The following is a 15,111-nucleotide window of genomic DNA, read 5'->3' on the forward strand; positions in this document are numbered from 1 at the left end:
TTATATATGTTATATATAATATATATTATATGTGGTTGCATTTGGAGGCTTGCTCCCTCTTTTCTCTCCGCTTGATGAAGACCGCTTGTGTTGTGATCGAAACGTCGTGGGTTTTTTACTTTTATTTTCTATCTCCGTGACTTTACCGAAAGAACCAAAGAATATGACGTTTTTCTTAATTAGAAACACCATACAGTGTATGTTCAGAGGCCACTCAAAACAGCAACAGCCCCACCTCGTGGAACATCACGATCCGCCACTGTGATATCCAGCGCCGTGGATCAATTAGAAAATGCAAGACAACAAGCAAAGTCGTCGTCGTTGCGATGGGTTCCACTCTGAACCCGGTCGTTGGGCTTGGAGAGTTTCCAGTGCAGGGCCATGCTGTGGCTGTGGGCGACAGAGCCCTGAGTCACTCCGGCAGCCATGTTAGGTGAGGAGCCTGATTCTCTCTCTCTCTAGCGGGGAGCCGCAGTTTGCTTTGCTGAGACGAATTCTGTTTGATGGCGTTTGGTCTGGACACGTTCGTTTAATTCAACAGTTGCTGAAATAAAAGCCACTAAACGTCAAGCGTAATGGATGCAAGTGCCAGGGGTGTACATGACGTCACAAGTGGCTGGTCGGCCACCCCCTTTCTGATGTGTGACGTCACCAGCGACTGTAAAACGACGCCCGCGCGCCTTATCGACACCGCCGTGACGTCACGCGCAGGTCGCCATTTGCGGGAGGACGAGCGCCGCCTTCGCAGTCGCCGTCTGCTCCGCCGCGTCTCGTCCCGGAGGCGATGTCCGGCGCCGAGAGGAGCGAGCGGGAGAGGGACAGCCACGCCGCCACGCTCGTCGCAGGGGACGACGAGGAGAGCGAGGACGAGAGCGAGATCCTCGAGGAGAGCCCCTGCGGACGATGGCAGAAGCGGAGGGAGGAGGTGAGGCTCTTCCCGGCAGGGATTTTAGGCAAAACGGCAGGCTTGGGTCGGCCTGCTAGGCCGCGATCTCGGTGAGATGCGGGGGAGGCACAGAGACATCGGGAGACGACGTACGGGGGGACAGATGCGGGGAGACGGATACACGGGAAGAGACGGACACACGGGGATGCGTACGGAGGGCAGAGAGACGCGGGGAGATAGCGTGACACTGGGGGATTGAGACGGTGACACGGGAAGACAGAGAGCCGGGGAACAGGCAGATTTGCGGAGACGTGATTCGATGTCGTTAGACATTGGAAGTCAGGAGGAGACGCGGGCGCAAGACGTGGAGATGAGAGAGACTTTGAGTCAAACTGGTGCGATGTACTATTGGTGGACTACGCAGGAATTACTGCATCTTGTACGACTCAAAATTCGCTGGGTTGCTATGTGGCCACTAGATGGCAATACATCGAGTGCATGTATCTCACATCAGTGCGGACCTTTAGGTGTTATTCACTCCTATGTATGGATATTTTCCACGTACCCAGGGTTACCTACATAACATTCCTTGAAATAAGTAATTGGATAAACATCCCAGAACCCTGGTGAAAACGTGGGACGCTCCGTCAGTCGAGGCTTTTAAGGCTCGTCTAAAAATACATGTATTTACTCTCTCCTATCCGTCTGTGTAGGGTTGTTTGTCTCAGTTTTAATGTTAAGGGTTTTTACTGGAAATCTGTTGTAAAGCGCTATGATGCCTTGTGTGAATGGCGTTTTACTTACTAAATAATGGACCATATAAAACTTGGAAAATAGTTGATCTGTCGTCATTAAACGCATTGAACGCACTCTTAACGCGCCGGTGGGCAGTGACGAACAGCTTCGTGTCCTGGTGAAGCGAGACAAGGCAGGCCGCCTCTCTCTGCTGGAGACGTGTTTACACAAACTCACAGAACTCACAAACACCGCCTGTGTGTCTCCCTCTAAAAGAAACATCATTATGGTGGTAATTGCTCAACATTTCCAAAGTGCTCTGTGGATGTGATGCATCACGGAGTGTTTAGGGTTCGTGTGTGACGAAAAGCGCGAGTGTGCGTTCTGTTTACCAGATGGATGGCGACGTGGATGGTGAGGGTGGATTAGAATGTGCGATGATGATATAGGTAAATAGAAAGGGTCGATTGTGATAGTTGATTGTAGATGGTGAGGATGGTAATGTAGGTTAATATTCAATGGTTCGTTCGGTAAAGTCACGTAGATATAAAAAAAGAATAACGTAATAAAAATGAAAAGAAAGTGAATAAAAATAGTTTTGTGAGTGGTGATGGTGAGGATATTCATGCCGTTGGATGGTGAAAATGATAATATAGGTAAGGTTCTTAACCGCACCTATTGGACATCTGCAAAAAAAATATTTATAGCTCATTGGATTCCTCCAGTATAGATAAGTATTCTGATTCTGATATATGTTAATTTAGGTGGATGGTGATGGTAATGGAGATGAATGGTGAGCATGGGTGGTGAGTGGATGATGCGGGTAGCGGCCATTGAGGCGGCACGAGTGAGGGAAGAGTGGGTTACTCGAGGCCATGGCGAGCGTAAGCGGTGACACACGAGCGTAGCGCCGTTACACAAGAGTGTAACACGATGCTTAATGTGAGCGTGGGTTGCCAGCATGAACAGTAAACGCGTGTGTGCTGTGAAAGTGTTTGCTCTGACTTATGCGAGTGCAAGCTGTACATGCGCAAGATGAGATGGTGCATGCCAATGCGAGTGGCTGTTTCTGTGATTAGCCCTACGGCTTCGTGGAGCTTCATGTGCACGTGAAGTATGCGGACAGGGAGTACTTGTGGGGTTGTCGCATACGAGGAGTGTGTTCACTCGTGTGTGAATGTGCCTCTGTGCACTTATCTTGGCACAAGCACTGTGGTGGTGTCACTGTTCATTATTGGCAAGTGGCACCTGTTGTGTGTGTTAATGGGAAGGTGAACCATGCGTGTGTGTTCACACATGTCTGTGTGTATCTGCGCCCGTGTGTATCTGCGCCCGTGTGCATCTGAAGGTGAACCAGCGGAATGTGCCGGGTATCGACAGTGCTTATCTGGCTATGGACACAGAGGAGGGCGTGGAAGTTGTGTGGAATGAAGTTCAATTCTCTGAGCGGAAGAATTTCAAGGCCCAGGAGGTGAGTTTCCTGGACCCATCTCCTCAGAGCAGAGTGCACGTCATGGGGATGAGGGCGTCTCATTGTGTCCTACCCCCATTACCCCCTTGTGCAGGAAAAGATCAAGGCAGTATTTGACAACCTCATTCAGCTAGAGCATCCCAACATCGTCAAGTTCCACAAGTACTGGACGGACATCAAGGAAAACAAGGCGCGGGTGAGCACAAACAAATGTGACATGCAAGTGTGTGCTTAGCTCCACTGTGTGACTTGCCGTGGCAAAGCTGAGAGCTTCATCTGGACAGCCGTGCAGCTCTACTGGAGATCAGTCAAACGTGCATCCATACGTGGCCTGTGCGACGCGAGATGCTGCAGCAGCAGTGAGGGGAGTGCCCGGTTATGCTGGGTGCTGACAGGTGTGCTCCTTCCACAGGTGATTTTCATTACAGAGTACATGTCCTCAGGCAGCCTCAAGCAGTTCCTCAAGAAGACCAAGAAGAATCACAAGACCATGAATGAGAAGGTGGGTGCTGTGCCGTCCATGCCCAGTCTCATCAAGGAGCTCTATGAATCAGTCATGTGCTCCGAGCGATCAAACACTGCAGGTGCTCGTCTCTTTACATTGTAAGTGGTGCTATGTGTGTGTTTCGTCCTCTGTGCTTTGTACACAGAATCGTGCCATGGACAGTACGAATGCACACTAATAATACTGAGAATTCCACCACGCTTAGTGTATGAGTGGTATTGTATGTGTGCCACAGGCCTGGAAGCGCTGGTGCACGCAGATCCTGTCGGCTCTCAGGTGGGCATCGCGCACTGTCGTGTGGTTGGCAAGTGTTGGGGTGAAGGAAACCCACCCCCTTTTACGATGCTGCCGCTCCCCACGGAACAGGCTCAACCACAGGTTACCTGCATTTTTCAATGGAAATAGACCCCAATTAAAAATCAGCACTGCGGGTGTTTAGTGAGTCTCTGAAAGGTGAGAGAGGGAGGATAAATCCTAGCTTGGTAATTTAAATCTCCAGCATTAACCCATGCTATGTCCCGGGGGAGAGGGGGGCGAGTGATGGCGCAGCAAGGGTGTGCCCGTGTCTCCATAGGTACCTCCACTCTTCCGTGCCGCCCATCATCCATGGCAACCTCACGTGCGACACCATCTTCATGCAACACAACGGCCTCATCAAGATTGGCTCTGGTGAGGCCACAGGCGGTCACACTGTTCTCGTAAATCTCACCGTGTACGCGTTGGGCTGGCGTATGCCTGCATTAGCCTCATATCTACGTCGCAGAGTCATCCGGTCGGCCGGGCTGGCCAGCGTGTCTCAGCATAGCTGTTGCACATGAGCTCAACGAGACTTGAAATACATAATGACTGGCACTGGGGTTGTGTTCGCCATATTGGCGAGCGGACGGCTGTGTTTGGTTTCCCAGGGTGGCACCGGCATGGCTGCCGGGTAAAAACCCATGTGTGCTTCCAGGCAGCCACGGATGAAATGGCCATCGCGCCCTTCCTTGCCGTCTGTGAGCCCATTGCCAAACATCGTGATGTTTGTAATGCATTCTCATGTTAATAACTTGCTTGCTCCCATTCTGTGTACAGTCTGGCATAGGATCTTTGCCAATGGTGAGAAACTTTCTTCTACCTCATTGTCTTCAATTGCTACAATCAGTAAACGGTACTCGTAGTCTGATTGGCGGGCGCCTCTGACTGCGACAGGGGAGGCAGCCTCGCGGCTGCTTCAGCATCTGCTTGTTAACTTCGGCCAATGAAAATTGTGGCTGCTGGATTTTTTTTCTGTTGAAAAGATTTCCATAGCATAAATGATCACAGTCGGAGTCGATCAATGTCAAAAGCCCTCCCCTGGGCGTAGTTGCAGATCCTCGTTGTATTCTTCATGTTTTATATGTTATTGCCGTTTTTGCTGTCACCCCTGGCGAAACCCGATTGGCACCGTGGCTCAAATCCTCTAACATCTCACCCAACGCCGTAGCCTCACGTTCCGTCCCACTCACACCTCCTGCTTCCCCCCCCCCCTCCCCATGGCCTCACGCACACCCGCCCTATCGGTTTTGGGGCAAGTGCTTGTGGAGCATGTGCACGCTGGCCCTGTGATTAACCCCGAGTTCCCTCGGCGTGAGTGATTAACCCAGGTGGGTCATCGATCCCTGTTTGAGTAAAGGTGACACCTGGGTGATCGCTCTGTGGCCAAGTGATGAGACTAGTGATGAGTTCATATCTGGTCTCGATTCGATGATACTGGAATGACAGTCCTGTGTGTGATTCATGCTGCAGCGATGGTCAATTCCCCCGCGTGTCAGGCTGAGGCTTTGTGCTTGTCCGAGTGTGTGTGCATTTTGGAGTGTGCCAGTGCGTTTGTGTCACTATAAGAGTGCTTCGGAGTGAGTGTGCGTGAGCATATATGTTGGATTGAGTGTTCTTCTGTCAGGCTCTGGACGGTGACGTGGCCTAACAGTAGCACTTTCGCTGCTTGTTATAGATTTTCGCAGTTCTAATCCAGTGGCCTCCATGATTATTACTGCCTGTCTAACCTTAATTATATGAACTGTGCTTCACAGTGGGCATTAAATATCCCCTGATGTCATTTGCAAGAGTAGGCCATTGTGTACCGGCGTCATCCAAATTTCAAAATGATACCGCAAATTACTCCTTGGGGATTACACTTAGTAATTGTTGCCTCCTGTTGGCAAACTAATGCCCCAGGGTAACTCTTGCAAATGAGACTATCCTTGTCACGAGTTCTCACCTGTTAAACTAAATAAACTTGAAACTTCAACTAGACTGTGTGTGTCAGGTGAGGAGTGTGCTCATGGCAGCTTGAGTGTGCTCACAGTATGCTCTGCGCCCTCTAGTGGCACCAGACGCGATTCACAACCACGTGAAGACCTACCGGGAGGAGCAGAAAAACCTGCACTTCTTTGCGCCGGAGTACGGGGGTAAATAACCACAAACCCAAAATTATCCACAGCGACCGCCACAGTAGATCGCACAGGCACTTTGATGTCACCAGCATCACAGCCTTCACCTCGTAATGTATCCTGTGTGTGTGCGCACACATTCACTCCCATGCGCACAGTGGGTGTAAACATCGGAACATTCGTTCTGTCATGTCGGTGGCTGACGGTTAGTTTACTCAAGAGTCTATGTTTGCTGTGCAGAACTGAAAACAGCGATGCTAAAAATAATACTTGAGCTTACATTACGCGTTTTGAAGTTGACCTTACGCACACTTGTAATCTATTACATGATGCCTATTTGGTATGTGGCCACAAGAAGGCCTGCTCTCATGCTGCTCTTGGGCTGTGCGCGAGTGCAGCTGTGGGAGAGGTGACAACCTCCGTGGACATCTACTCCTTCGGTATCTGTGCCCTCGAGGTGAGAATCCTCACCACGCACTTTACAGGCATGCCAGCTTTGCTGCTTGTGCTGCCTGCATAGTTGTGCCATCTGTATGTCTGTGTGCTGTCTGTGTGTTAATATCTGTACATGATGAGGAAATCTCTCGCAACAGAAAGATTTGTGCAGGCCAGAAAACCAACAGGATTCAACAACTCAGAAAGATTTGCATGTACAAAAATTTAGCCTTACGTATTATGTGAAACCAATTCGGAAGAACTGCATTGTGGTTAGTTTGTATTTGGCCACCATCAATATATTGTGAAGATGAGGACAACCAACAGACAGCCGTGAGACGAACACTACTATAGACCAGTTTCATTCTTATTCAAACTCATCAGCATGACACTTGCCTTCCACAGTCTGTTTAAGGCTATACAGGTAATATTTGTATTTTGCTTCTGGTGTGTGTGTTACCTATGTTGATGGAAAACTGTGGTTGTGTGTTCAGATGGCAGTACTGGAGATCCAGGGAAATGGAGATTGCTCTACACTGGTGTCACACGACGCCATCAGTAGTGCAATCAACTCGTTAGAGGATCCATTACAGAGGGTGAGTGGTGAAGATCGCAGCCGCAGCATAAGGCCGCTCTGCGTATTGGTTACGCGGGCTCCGTGGGGTTCTGTGCGTCTTGATGTGTTTGGTGGTATGCTGGGTTGTTATGTGTCCTCCTGTGTTGTGGCGTTGGGTGGTGTCCTGCCATGCTGTGACATGGTGATCTGTCTTTCCGTGTTGTCTTGCGCTGTCACCATTGTGTGGTGTCCTGCTGTGTTCTACTCTGCTCCATTGGGACGTTATGCGGGTGCTGCTGCTGCATACCGCGCCGCTCTGCTGCGTGTACCCAGGAGTTGATTCAGCGGTGTCTGTGTGCGGGAGCGGGTGTCCGCCCCACGGCACGCTCACTGCTGTTCCACGCTGCGCTCTTCGAGGTTCACTCACTCAAGCTACTCGCCGCTCACTGCTTCCTCAACCACCAGCGTGAGCTCCTCACCACCACCACCGCACTCGCCACATCACCTCCCTTATCTCCTCACTCGCCACCTCGCCCCCCTCCTCACCACATCACTTCATTCACCACCGCACTCACCATCTCGCTTTCTTCACCACATCATCTCACCACCACATACTGCCGCTCGCTCCATCCCACCTCACGGTTAAATCCTGGGTGTAACTCCTCCCATTATCGACCACTCAGATCTGATGGCGGAGAACGCGGTGGAGGAGATGACGAAGAAGATCGACCCCAACGGCGTCCTGGCTGAGATCCGCCGCGTACAGGGAGACGGGCGGCAGTGGAGGTGAGACACGGGCAGCAGGTACTCACACTTGGGCATGGACCGACAACACATACCACAAACGCTTCGTTGGGGTGGTGTATTGGTTAGCGCACTGCACTACAACCCTGGCGGCCCTAGTTCGTTTCCCACTCGTGACCAATAACAGTGGTGGACATTTGAACGAAGTGAGTATCTGGTGCCGTGGTTGTGTTTGATGATTAATGTTTTGTTTCAGATTTTCTCAAGTGTCTGCCTTGGAGCTTGACAAGTTCCTGGAAGATGTGAAGTACGTAAACATCTCCTGCCATGCACACCTTTCATACTCGTCCACACACCTGTTCCACCTGTGCATGCATGGATGGATGTGTGTGTGTGTGTGCGTGCTTGTACTGTGTGGGGAGCGGTAGTGTAACGGTTAGCGACCTGCGCTATGAACCTGGCAACCAGAGTTCAATTCCCGCTCACGGCCAACACCAGTGACGATTATCTGAACTGATCCTGGGCCTCCCCTAGGTCGACTCGGCCTCAAATGATTACCTGATGCGGTGTATAAACATCGCCACTGGGGAGACGGCAGCGGCCCGGCGTGGTACTTGCCACCCACTCCCTAATGTGCTGTCCCAGTCTTTAAAGGTGCTCGTGAACAACACTTGTCTCTGCGATCTGTAATGGGCTATACGGGGGATGTTTTTCTTTTGCGCGTGCGCTTGTGGGCGAGCAGGAATGGGATCTACCCCCTGACCGCGTTTGGGCTGCCTCGGCCACACCACTCTCCGCGCGCCCAATCGCCTGCAGCCCCCGAGTCTGAACGCAGCCCCACGCCCGAGCCAACGGAGGTGGAAACACGCAAGGTATGAACGCTGCCCTGCTTCACCCTCCACTGTGCTTCACCTTCCACCACACTCCGCACCTCCGATGAACACCGTTGGCTACGTACGGTGCTCAAGAAGTTCAATGTACATGCACTCTATACCATCCTGCTGCACATTACACCATCCAGCTTCACCCTCAACCATACTCTAGAGCGTGGTGCTGTACCCTTCACCGCATTCTACACGGCCTCCACACCCCTTGCCGGGCATTGTCGAGCACTTCCCTGCGTGTGTGACGATGTGTGGAGGAAGGCTGTCACGAGCCTTCTTGTTGTTACACTCCCAGGTGGTACATGTGCAGTGCAACATCGAGGCGCTGGAGGAGGGGGCGCGGCGACACGTACGTATTGGCACGGAACACCCTAGCACCGCGCGCCGCTGATTGTTGGGGCCTTGGTAGCGGTGCCTCTACCCGGGCGGCACTCGGAGGGCACCGTGAGGAAGGGAAGTGTGCAGACCCGCTGACCGCTCGCTTTTGTGGTTGTGGACACAGCTGACGCTGCTGCTGAAGCTGGAAGACAAGCTGAACCGGCAGCTGAGCTGTGACCTCATGCCGGGTGAGACTGGCTTTGTTTTCGAGTCCTTGTGACTTCATGACCGTGTTTGTTACGTATCGGGTTGTTAAATGATAACCGGTAAACCTGTAACCGTTTTTAGAATCGATTACCAGTTGCTAAAGTCAGAAAGCGGAAATCGTTCTCGGTGGAATTTTTGTAATATCTGCACTTATTGGCACCCTCGGACGTAAATAAAGCATGGCGGCTGAAGTCGCTGCTTGGTACGTTTCTCAGTTTCAAGGTAACGGTACCATTCTGAAAATGCTGCTCATGCCAATTCTGGCAGAAGGGCCTCGACGAGAGGGAGTTCTAGAGGATATTTAGCCTACTTTTCTATGCAGGTCGGATGTCTTGGAAGAGGCAGTTGTACACACACTCTGCCCCCACCACACGGGACCTGCCAATGGACTGCGGGCTATAGCCATTTTCCCAGGGGGGATTTAAGAAATTTGCCTCATTGTTCCAAGTGCCGTGTTGGAGATTAAATTGAATCGGCAACCTTTGGATTACAGGTGCAGTGTGCTGATCATCACACCAAGGCAACTCTCTTAATTTCTCAGTTAAAAGTAGGAAACCGTTATGTAAATTACTGAAGATCTGTATACGTGCAGCACACTGCACGTATAAGAACCCAAATGAAAGCATCTGCTGCTCTCACCCTTGACGCATTCATGGCTCTTCCCTGTATCTGCACATTCAGGAGACAGCTCGCAGGACCTGGCCGGGGAGCTCGTGCGATTTGGCTTCATAAGTGAGGTGGGCTTCGTGCATATGTACACACGCAACTACGCCCAGATGCGTACACCCATACACTTATTTGGGGCAGGACGAGGCTTCCTGTTAATGCATGCATTGGTTTGTGTTCCTGCGTCGTGCGTGCCTTTGTGTCTGTACGCGGATGTGTTCATGTGTGTCTGGAACAGTATTGTGGTATGTATGTATGTATGTTGAACTTCTTTCGCGCCATACCTAGCCAACTGTGCTCATTGGAGGTTCGGGGGAAGGACAACAAAGTATACACTAGTGGTGAGCGCAATGCGCTACAAACCGAGCGACTTGAGTTCGATATCAGCCTACAGCTAGCATCAGTGGCGACTGACAGCTGAAATGGTCCTGGGACCTCCCTGAAGTCAAATTGGCCTGAAATGAGTACCTGGTGCGATGTGTAAACTTCACAAGGTGGCCAGGCATGATGCTTGCCATGCCCACCCCCACTGCGTACCATGCAGCGTATAATAGGTGCTCATGCTTATTGTGTGTGTGTGTGTGTGCGTGCATGCAGGCAGACCGCCCCCTGCTTGCCTCATACCTGGAGGAAGCCCTCGGCCGCTGTTGCACCAACGGGCCCCCTGCTCCGCTCAATGGGCCCCATGCCCCTGTTGCCATTTCCACCTAGGGCCTCTGCCTGTACGTGTCACCATAGCAGATTACATCTTCTCAGCCCTTAAGTTTTGTCGAGGGCAGCTGCGTTGGTATACACTGTCTGACCATTGGATAAACTCACCAGGAATCCTCAGTGATGTTGAAGCAAATTCGAAACAAGGGGTCTCCCGGAAAGCGGGCTTCACCAGCAGCATAATACATTGTCGGTTGTTATTTTAATCCTGAATATAAACATTTATTGGAACGAACGAATGGAACAAGGAAGGAATTATAAGAGAACCCCCTTAAAGATGTGTGCCTAGGAGCAGGGGTGAGAGATTGACTTGGGAATTGGTCGCGCATCCACAGCTCTTGAGGGATTTCGACTCCCTGTTTTCCGCACAGGGCTGTTAGAAAAATCCGCTAATGCACGCTTTCGGATGGGGCCTAGTGCTGGGCACCGTGGGCTTTGCACGAAGCCCACGGAGCCGGCGACTGGCCCCCTGCTGGTGCTGCACAATCGACGTGCGCTGCAGGTGGCTGTAAGAGAACTCTGTTCATCCGTTGCTGAAGGGATCATCTATTCCATCTTCAGCAACCTGCTGTAGTCAATTGCAGCCGTGTTCCATCTTGTGGCTGAATATTCAAACTAACCATGACCCACAAATCTAGGCAGTGCTGAGTATAATATTGTGGCTTTTTAATGCTTAATATGAAGCATATTGCATTAATGTTTTGTGACGAATTGTAAGTGATGATGTAACGGCTTGTAAGGCGTTCATTTTAGCCTCGTGGCCTTCTTTGCCAGCACGGCGCTTACGTGCAGCCACTGGCGGCCTTGTCTGTGCAATGGCCGGCCCTGTCGCCCACGAGCCAACCTCCCCACGAGCCAACCTCATGACCTGACCTTTACACAACTTGACTTATCCAATCTGACCTTACATTTACTCAATTGCGCCATGACAACAACGGAGGAATTGGGTGGCTGCTTTTAGTTTTGCCCCATGGAGTGGGGCTTGTGTAACGCACGTTCATGCGTGGCGGTCATTCACGCGCGGGACGTCTGGTGAAACTGCCGAAGCACTGCAGTGGCCAGAGAGTGCCGGTCAAGGCAAGATCAAGGTAACAAACTGTTGAGGCTCGAGGAGCGGTTGTCAAGTCGTAGTTTCTGCTTCTGGCAGACCAGCACACGTGTCATGGCGGCAGGGGACAGACAGGCTTGTGCGTGCATGTGAACTGGTGGCCCGTCTCGCCGTGTTTGGGGAGGTTGGTGGATGTGGCCACACAAGTGGCCGGTGGCTGCTCATGTAAGCGTTGCTTATAGCGCGCATGTGCTTTTAATCGCCGCGTTTTAACTTCGTGACGTTTCTACGGCAGTGCTAAAGAGTGCCTAAGTAAGCGGGGTGGGGGCTCCTACAAGCCCTAGCGAGTAACCCCGATTTGGGCCTGCACCTCCAAAGCTGCAGGTTGCCATTTTTACAAATGCAGAGGTGGGGGGGGGGTCTAGGAGGTTTGAAGATGTGGTTTGTGCGACCATATGCGAGTGTCTGCCTGTGCGAGTGTCTGCCTGGGCGAGCTCATGCTGCCGAGAAGATTGGTTTAAAGATACTTTTATAATTGAAGTCTCCGCTATCAATACATGTACAGTTGAGCATTTGGCTGAGCGTTTGTGAAATTTGGAGTCGTTTTGACAACGGAGGGGTGCTTCCGTTCGCGACCATTGGGAAGTTCCGCCATAAACTTTTGGGAGCACTTGGAGCCATGGGGTCACATAAGTGTGGGGGGGGGGGGTGAGTGCACCACTGAGTTGTGAATGTGTGTGTAAAGATTGGGCACGTGTGAGAGGGCATGTATTTTTGCACCGTGTGCTGTTGTGGCACAGAGTATGGAGTCAGATTGCTGCCAAAAATAAGCGGTAATATTCGTTTTTTATGTAATGGGTTTGGCTTGGTTGGGAAATGTTTTTAATAGAGGTGGTAACAGTGCTATTATGTCGACGGAATTGGGAACAGGGAAGAGACAATTTTTATATGATTAATCACCTAATGATGGTCGCAGAATCTCGAGGATACTGAAATATTTATTCGGATTATCTGGCAACATTTAACCTTTTCCTTACTGAGGGCCGAATAGGACTTTCAAATACATTTAGAGGGCAGCCGCACATTAGTTAACACTACACTTTGATCACGCTTGGACTGTATGCATTGCCTTTGTTCTCAAAGCTACTTTAAAGGTAACAGGTTACTCGGCGCATTAATGTTTCCAATGGTGTTGCCAGGCTGAAAAATCCCCCTCAAGTACTCAATTAGTGTTGATAAGATTTTTTGCAGTAATGGATTGTTTATGGACTGTAGGCCTCATGAGGCTGTGGGCCATATGCGTGATGTCCACCTGCAGGCCGTAGGTTCCCCACCTTTTCCATAGATCGGCATGCATCACAACTGCATTTGATGGCGATTGTGTCGAGATTGGCATGAAATGTGAGCATAATTAACCATGACAAGTTGTAACTGTGACATAACCCTATGTGTGAAGAAGTTCCTACGACGTGTACTGCAGGATAATCGTGCTAAGAGGTCGCTCGGGGTGGCTGGGATGTCAACGTGGCTGCGTTGAGTTTCTGTCTCGGTTCGGCGTGGTCACGTCAGCACAAGAGAGAGGAGCACATTTAGGCCACCGTGTGCCCCACTGGAGCTGGAATCTGAAGCACTTATATTTTGTTGTACGAGGAAATGACTGTGCCTGCCTACCTGTGTGTGTGTGTGCACTTGCGCCCATCCAGATCATTGGCCTTCTTCAGAAGCTGTGCAGAAAAACCAAACAAAACTCTTGAAACAAATGAGGTAGATGTAGGATAGAAAAGAGACCGTGTATTGTGAATTTAGACCGAAGGTGTGGTGCAGACTTGTGTCGAGGGCTGAGGAGCATGTGTATGTGTGCACTGAACGCCAGAGAGGTGGTGCTTATAAGGGCCAAGGGAGGATGGCATTTGTGGCTGTATGTGCATGTAATGAAGCTTTAGGAGATGGTATGTGATTTTTAGGACATGGTGTGTGTTATGTTGGCTGAAGACCTTGTTTGTGTGTAATGAAAACCGAGGCGATCGTGTGTATGATGTGTGAGATGATGAGATGGTGTGTGTTTGAGATTAGGCTCGAGGTGAAGTGTGGTGTGGGCCGAGGTGGTGCTGGTGTTTTACTCTTTGCCTCAGAGTAAAAATACATCGCGTTGTCTGTACGTCTGACATTCAGAATAACATTTGAGCTTTTCATTGTAAAAGGTTACACTATAGAACGCCCCTATTATGTGTTGAGTTTATTAATAAAAAAAAATCCTTTCCAGTGTCACTGTGTATTCCTATACCTAGTCGTGTCCTTAATTTTCTTAAACACGCGTGGTGTTAGTGACCGTACTTGACATCATTGTGGTAATGGTTTCTTATATATATATGTTGTATATATATACAACATATATTGACAACTAGCGGGAAGTACCCAGCGTTGCCCGGGCGAAAAAGACAACAACAACAACAACCGCCATTTGGTGACGGCACCACGACGCTTGTGCCAGGCTATGTGCACATTTAGGCCACGTGTAGTGTCGAATGCCCGCTGGCAGGAGGTCATAGGGCAGACCCAGGTGCCATGGGTCAACTGACTGAGATGAGTGGCTGATGCACCACCTGTGCCCCCTACTGTGCCAACTTGCTGTGCTTTAGCAACCCGGCGCTCCGCTTCCCATCCGTGTCCTTCACGAGCCTCCTCCACAGAGGTCGATCTTGACACCGCTAGTACCAGTCATCGGCAAGTCCACTAATGATAATAATAGTTCAATTTGTAACGCGCGTAAAATTTGCAGACGTAGTGGTCGCAACTCAGAGGCGTGGAGCCAAGCTCACAGAGTCGCTCGAAAGCGTGATTGCAGAGGTAAGTTTTTAAGTCTCTTGAAGGAGGCGATTGAGGTGATGCTGCGAATGTGCAGAGGGATATCGTTCCGAGAAGCGGCGCATAGACGTGACCATCTTGGTATCAAGAGGAGGTCGTGAGTCGCGCTGTGCAGGCATCTGCCGTGTGCTGAGCTGCAAGTTGTCAATAATGAAGAAGGATACGGCGGGGCAGGCGGATATGAAGGCATTGTGGCAGAGGCAGGCGGTCTTGTATGTGACCTTACTGGCGATGGGTAGCCAGTTGAGAGCACGGAGACAAGCTAGTGAGTCGAGACGGGGATGAGTGGACAATGACGACGCGTGCTAGGTTGTTTTGTAGTCTTTGAAGTTTATTTAGCTCCACGTCCTGTACCACATCACTTCATCTCTTCTCCAGCCCATGCCACGCCCGTTTAGCCCCCTCGATCTGGCCGAACAAAAGCTGTTTCGGCATGCGGTGGCTGGGCATGCGGGCAACATGACCCAGCCAACGCAGCCTTGCCTACCGGAGGAGCTCACCAATGGGACTTTGCCCAGATCTTTCAAGGATTTGTGAGTTCCTCACACAATCCAGCCTGGTTAAACCCAGGATGGATCGTAGGCAGGCCAGCCTAAATGTTTCTAATTG

The 15,111-nt window shown here is 50.7% G+C and overlaps 1 protein-coding gene across 2 annotated transcripts; it reads left to right on the forward strand.

Annotated features, from left to right (window-relative positions):
* The first annotated feature begins 700 nt into the window (after window positions 1-700).
* On the forward strand, window positions 701-13,909 carry LOC144935933 (nuclear receptor-binding protein-like). 2 transcript variants are annotated; one of them, XM_078862827.1, is made up of 18 exons: window positions 701-925; window positions 2,970-3,092; window positions 3,187-3,288; window positions 3,505-3,594; window positions 3,833-3,873; window positions 4,172-4,266; window positions 4,672-4,695; window positions 5,943-6,026; window positions 6,407-6,465; window positions 6,938-7,039; window positions 7,333-7,465; window positions 7,683-7,785; window positions 8,000-8,050; window positions 8,486-8,615; window positions 8,923-8,976; window positions 9,130-9,193; window positions 9,894-9,949; window positions 10,476-13,909. In XM_078862827.1, the coding sequence occupies exons 1-18, from the start codon at window positions 785-787 to the stop codon at window positions 10,587-10,589; spliced, it is 1,566 nt and encodes a 521-aa protein (XP_078718953.1). In that variant the 5' UTR covers window positions 701-784; the 3' UTR covers window positions 10,590-13,909. The 2 variants fall into 2 exon arrangements, with proteins under 2 accessions (XP_078718953.1, XP_078718954.1); XM_078862828.1 differs by lacking the exon at window positions 4,672-4,695.
* Window positions 13,910-15,111: the final 1,202 nt, after the last annotated feature.

Source organism: Lampetra fluviatilis, chromosome 14 (genome assembly GCF_964198595.1).
Source record: "Lampetra fluviatilis chromosome 14, kcLamFluv1.1, whole genome shotgun sequence".
NCBI lineage: Eukaryota > Metazoa > Chordata > Hyperoartia > Petromyzontiformes > Petromyzontidae > Lampetra > Lampetra fluviatilis.